The sequence below is a fragment of the Cicer arietinum genome, chromosome 7, assembly GCF_000331145.2.
Source record: "Cicer arietinum cultivar CDC Frontier isolate Library 1 chromosome 7, Cicar.CDCFrontier_v2.0, whole genome shotgun sequence".
Taxonomy (NCBI): Eukaryota; Viridiplantae; Streptophyta; class Magnoliopsida; order Fabales; family Fabaceae; genus Cicer; species Cicer arietinum.
The window spans coordinates 58,609,181-58,615,719 of record NC_021166.2 but is presented as its reverse complement, the minus strand read 5'-3'; the positions used below and the strand labels follow the sequence as shown (position 1 = coordinate 58,615,719).

Below are 6,539 nucleotides of genomic sequence, written 5' to 3'. Positions count from 1 at the left end.
CCTGCTGAAGTTTTAGAAGATAACTAGAAGCTAAAGATGCATGAAGTGGAACCCCATAAGGAAGTCCATCTTCATTGATTGTGAGATAAGGTGAGTGTAATGAGTCGAACCGGTTATTTGAGGCATTCTGCATTCCAAGCATGAAGAAGTAGCCAGGTATGACCTCTTGATAGAATGAAAAGTCTTCAGCTCCCATGGATGGTTGTGTGACACTATCAACTTTATTGATACCAAGCATATCCACTGCAACATTCACAAAATGCTCATGCAAGTCACCATTGTTTACCGTTGGAGGATAGGAAGGTTTCGATTCATCAAAGAAGTTCACAGTTGCATTGCATCTTTGTACAGCAGCTTGTCCAACTATAACCTGCATAAATGATGAATTAGATTATTTTATTTCAGATTTCACTTTATTCTTTCAAACTGAACTTATTCATTTCCATTGTGTACCTCCTCGATCCTCTGTCTCAGTTGGTTGAAGCTTTGTTTAGAAAAGGCTCGGAAGGTGCCACCAATTGTGACATAATCTGGAATAACATTGAATGCACTACCTCCTTGGAACATTGCAATTGTCACAACCTGTGGGAACATGCATTATATAAGGAAGAGGGAAGACAACAGGGATTGTGTCGCCCTCAACAAGCAAGCCTTTTAAACAATATAGTCTATATTCGTTTGTTTTCTCCGTGGCTGCTTGCACATCGTTTGTGCCGGTTGATGTGCACTGACAGATGAAGATGGAATTGAACCAGAAGTTGAAGAGTGATCAGCATGCCGCTTTCACATTACATAGTTTTTACTAGTTACCCTTATGTGGCCACCATGCTTGGCTGGATTTTAGTTATTTATTTTGAGATTATATGATGCTCATCCAAGCTCAACTTTCTAGCCAAGATAAGAACACAGATTGTTATATAAAATGTAGTAGTGTTCTTTACTTAGCATATCAAACAATGATGATCCTTGGAAACAAATCTATGTCAAGTTATCTCTACGATGGAAAAGCTCTAATGAACCTTCCACTTTATATGAAACAGGTGGAAGATTTTCCTGAATAGGTTGCTACTTAGACTCTTAATAATTTTCTATTACTTCTTGCTCTTTCTGATCTCCAAATATAGCTTAAGTAAACATGAAGAAGACATGCTGACTTTTTGTGTAAACCAGACATCCTTTGTGTGCAACTACGAAGACTAATCCCTCGAGCCGAGTAGGATTACAATGGGCAGAAAAGTTTTCCCTCAAAGACATGATGACTACATAGCATAATTATGGATTCGAGAATATCATGCGCAAGTAAATAAGTATGAAATAAGTGTAAACGAGTGGTTAATGCAAAGATAAAATGAAGAATCGACCAAATTTACCTGGGAGTCTAGAGGATCGGCCTCACGAGAAACAAGGTGTTGTAAGCTAATAATCACATTGGAAGCTGCTAATATGGGATCAATAGACTTTTGAGGAATAGCTGCATGACCTCCCTTTCCATTTATCTTTGCTTCAAAGCGGCCACTTCCTGCCAATATTGGACCAGACTTAGAGGCCACTTCACCTATTGGTAATTCAGGAGCAATATGCAATCCAAAGATAGCAGTTACATTTTCTAATGCTCCAGCATCTACAATCTTCTTAGCCCCTCCACCTCCTTCCTCTGCTGGTTGAAAAACAAGAACAACAGTTCCCTTGTTTAGACAACAAAATGAAGAATTTATCAGTAATCATGAAAGGACGAAGACTAAAAATAACAGGACAATACAGAGAAAAGTAGAAGATATGAGCTATAAAGCATGGACACAGACACGACATTAATACCGACACCTACACACACGTAATAATTTAAGAAAATAGAATTATTGAATGTAAACATGTGTTGGTGTCAAGCACTAGACGCGACTTCAGTTTGAAATGCCGGTGCTACATAGGACATGAGTGGTTGTATATTGTAGAATAGTAAGGGTGCCAACTTTTTCTCTTTTAAGGATGGTTTTGACAAACATAAAATGGATTCAGATGTGTCATATACAACAGATGATAGAATGATTGTAATTTACATACATTTCATGATAAGAGATACTGTAATGATCACTTTCCTATAATTTACTAATATGATGAAAATCCGAGATATTTGACTTTGACATAACTGAATTGAACAACAAAAACTTCAAGAAGATAAGATCATCAAAAAGGACAAAATTTTACAGTTAATGACAACTTGGACAGTAGGGAATAGTGACTATAGATTCTAGATTTGGAAGAGCAATATCTGAGGAAAAGTCAAAGAGATATATATGTTTCACTTTAACTTCAAATAAAAAGCATGAAATCGTCAAAAGGACCAAATTTCTAGAGTTAATGACAATTTTTGGACAATAAAGTAGTGACCACACATTTTAAAGTTCATATCAGAATCTGAGGAAAAGCAAAGCAGAATATAACATTATTATATTACAACGTAAAGGAAACCAAAATAAAGAAGTCAAGCCAAAAGGTCACACACTTGTATCTCTTTTTCATGTTCTTTGAGAATCTTTGCAGCACCAAGTAACATGGTAACATGAGCATCATGACCACACGCGTGCATCTTTCCAGGTACTTTACTCTTGTGCTCCCACTCCACCATTTCCTAAGGTTTAAACATGACATGACAACAAATCAATAATATATTTTTTGGTCTTAAGCCTCCGGTTTCCAAAGAAAAGTGGTTCTGGGAATATGAAATCCGTCTAAGATATAAGTAAAGTCTAACCAATGAATGATATATACAATAGCAGAAAGCAAAATTTGAGAAAACTCAAACAAAACTACAAAAACCCTTTGTTATCTTAACTCCATATATATAAATTAGAACTTAGAACCATTCCATAAAACTATAGAAAATCAAAAGCCAACCATCACAAAATAGTATCTATACTATATTGAGGAAGACAATTAAATATCATGTAATTAAGGTGTTTTGGTGATCTAGACGGAGCATATGTGGGGTAGAGTTCTAATTCTCCACTAACATTATGGTTAGAAAAGCAATACCAAATCAAAAGAAAACAGATACGAAAAAACGCAAACAAAGAAACACAATATTTGATCACGAAATTGGTTAGTGTGCCTAAGTCTTCGAATGTAGAGCTGCTGCAATACATTTCTACTATCTATGATTCAAGCTTAAGGGTTACAAATTTCAACTTGTATTTAAATACTACAGTCCAGCATCACACCGCTTCGTGCAACTTACTTATCACACTAACTATAAGCCATACTCAACAATTACTAAGAACTAATTACTAATATTTACTATTCAGAAAGAAAATAAATCATGTAATTAATTAACCTGCATAGCTAGAGCATCCATGTCAGCTCTTAAAGCAACAAAAGGAGACATTCCATTTCCTATGAAACCAATGACACCAGTGACTGCCACTGGATGTTTATAAGAAATACCCAATTTATCCAATTCTGATCTTATCAGTTCACTGGTCTCAAATTCTTGATAACCCAATTCTGGATTCTCATGAATCTTCCTTCTGATACTGATCATCCAATCAAAAACCTCAGGACTCTTGGCACTTTCTAGAAAGTTGTTGAATGACAAAATTGGTGTTGCAGCAAAGACATGTAATATGAATATGAATATGATGAAAAAGTGGAAGTGCTTGAATTTGAAGGAAGAATACATGGTTTGTTTTTGGTGTGTGAGTGTGAAGAAAAACAGTAAATGGCATAAAATGTTGTTTGTTTTTTTTTAAGATTATTGTTTGTAGTAAATGGATGGCTCTTCAATGGTTCTTAGGAGCTTTGTGTACCTCGTCCGATTAATCAATTTCAATTTTAAAACAATAATTAATTAATATAAATTACAATCAGTAAATATTAAGAACTGTCATGTAATGGAGTTCTTTTTAAATGTGACATAATTAATATTCATTGATGATAATTATGAATGGAAATTATTCTCCTCTTTCTCTTGTAAATATAGAATTTTAAGAAGTGTCACATCTACTCTAAATGAGAAATAACATATACAATAGTTAGAACGGTTAAATGAGTCGACTCGTTTGATTTTTGATATGTATTGTTCAATTTGATTTGATACATTTTATTATAAAGTTGTATTTTTATTAAGATTTGTCCCCTCATTATGGGTTATGTTGGTGAATGGGCCGACCCATATTTTTTATTTTAACTAAAAAAAATAAAAAAAAAAACCAGCCACAATCAATTAATATAATAGAAACAATAAAATTAAATAAAATGATAATAAGTTAAAACTATTTTAATGAGGGGGCTACATATAAAATAAATTACTTTTAAATTAATGTATTAAATTTAACAAATAGGCAAACAAATTCAATAATTTTTATTTGTATAAAATGTAAATTAAAGCACTATATATAAAAGAAATACTTTAAAGAGTCAAATTAACTATAATAAAATATTGTAGTAAATAGACTATTTATATTTTTTCAATGTAAACAATTAAGATATTTGCAAGAAAATTATGGTCTATTTTATTTATGAGTTTTTTCTCAACAATTTTCATTGCTTTCAAAGTTCTCTATAGTTGTTGCAGTGACTAAAAATAGAAAATTACGACGAATAAATTTATCAATTAAGTGACAATTTTTGTATGATCATACATGTTTCTGTTAATTATGGACAAATAAATTTATTTGGAATTACAAAATATATATTATTAATTTCACCCTGCATAACACCACCAACACATAGAACATGGTCGTGTTCAGTCTTTACAGCAAGAGAGTGGAGTTGAAATCGATATTGGTCTTGATCGATAGACGACAATCACGAAGGAAGTTGAATCGATGAATGTGTTAGACTGACGGTTTTAGTTATTCTTGCCTTTTAGCGGAAAACGTTATCTTGGTGTTTTTAATAAATTAGGTTTTCTTTTATTTCTTAGTTATGATTGACCTATTACTTTTGTTTTTCAAAAATCAGCTTAAACAAACCATTTTTTAAAGTCAAACCAAAAATAGCAACAAAAAAAAGATTATTATTTGAGTCATCTCAAATTTGCTCATAATAATTTTTTTACAAAAATTATATTTTTTTTAGTTGTAGTAGGCCAACTCGTAACTTGTTGGTTCGCCCCAGCCCCATTTTTAATGAGGTTAAATGGTCTGGGCAACAAGAATCATTCATTTTTTAATCTCCTATTTTAAGATTTGGCATGTACTAATATTTGGGTCAAGCGATCCGACCCATTTGATCTGGTCCATTTTGAAAGCTCTCATAATGGTATTAGTCTCATGTGATTAACTGTCTATTATTCTTTGTAACTCTGTGAGTGAGATATTCATATTGGAAGGGTGATATATACAATTTGGGGTGAGTTATATTAAAATTTTATCTGCAACGAGGAATATATTTTGTTGAGTGTTTTATGTGGACATATATTTGAATATATGGTTGGGCTTAAGTGATTAACGAACTTTAGTGATAGACTAATCGTTCGAAATAATCGAGTTTGAAATTTAGGTGAAATAATTATTAGTCAGATTTTATTCACTTTTCAGTCGAACTCTAAATTACTAGACTCCATATCTCTCAGGAGGCCGTCGAAGGTTTAAGACAAAAAAACATATAAGATTACAATCTATCATGTGTCTTTAAGTTGGTCTCATCATATCAAATCATATTAAAACAATTCATTCATTTTTTTTCTTCTATCATAAAACTTTTAAGAACCTACAATGAATCTCAATCATTTTATCCATATATTAATATTTTATTTTATTCCAACTTAAATTAATAAATAATTATGCACTTGTAATAAAAATGCATTTTTTTAAAAAAATAATAATAATTTATCTCAAAACAACCATGTGTTAGTCACCATGTACATATTAACCAATATGATTGACTAACACATATCATTGAACCTGTGGCTCCCACCCGTTTTAACTTGGATTTAAATTTAAATATAATAAGCAATATATTTAAATTCATCCTAAATCTTCATCGAAGTATATGATTATTTTAATGTTGCATGAAATGTGTTTCTTCTGATCTAAATTTTATTTTATGATCTAACTCAATTTTATAAAACTAATTCACGTTCAATGTTTGATATCTAAAACATAATCCAAGTAAATAGTAGCGAATAACTCAACAATAGATCAAAAATATATACTCTAATATTATTTTAAAATTTGAATTGAAATTAACTTAATATTAAAAATTAAATTTATAAAATGAGATATGTTTCTCACTTGTAAAAATATCATATCTCATATTGACATGGTCACCTGCTCATTTTCAAAATTCAATACAAAAATGAGTACTTACAACTTAAAGTACAATAATTGAGTTGGTGTTGAATCCTCTTAACCAAACCATGTACCAGATTACAATTGGCGGAATGAATATTGCAACATCTTTGGTTTGATAATTAACAAAGGAATATTTAAGTAGATTGCAACCTAAACTAGAGAAAGTCTTGAAACAACTATTTGAGCACAATGTTTAAGCGCACATACATACTTGAAAAAATAGAAAGAGAAATAAATTAAATAATATAT

The 6,539-nt window shown here is 31.4% G+C and overlaps 1 protein-coding gene across 1 annotated transcript in view; it reads right to left on the bottom strand.

Annotated features, from left to right (window-relative positions):
* The window catches only part of LOC101496481 (IAA-amino acid hydrolase ILR1-like 4), a 5,218-nt gene extending 1,435 nt beyond the window's left edge, over positions 1–3,783 (bottom strand). The window contains exons 1-5 of the mRNA XM_012718610.3: positions 3,329–3,783; positions 2,501–2,626; positions 1,371–1,685; positions 454–582; positions 6–370 (exon numbers count right to left, since the gene is read on the bottom strand). Of these exons, the coding sequence (XP_012574064.1) occupies positions 6–370; positions 454–582; positions 1,371–1,685; positions 2,501–2,626; positions 3,329–3,673 (1,280 nt within the window). The 5' untranslated portion in view covers positions 3,674–3,783. The remainder of the gene's footprint in view (positions 1–5; positions 371–453; positions 583–1,370; positions 1,686–2,500; positions 2,627–3,328) is intronic.
* Between the last annotated feature and the right edge of the window lie 2,756 nt (positions 3,784–6,539).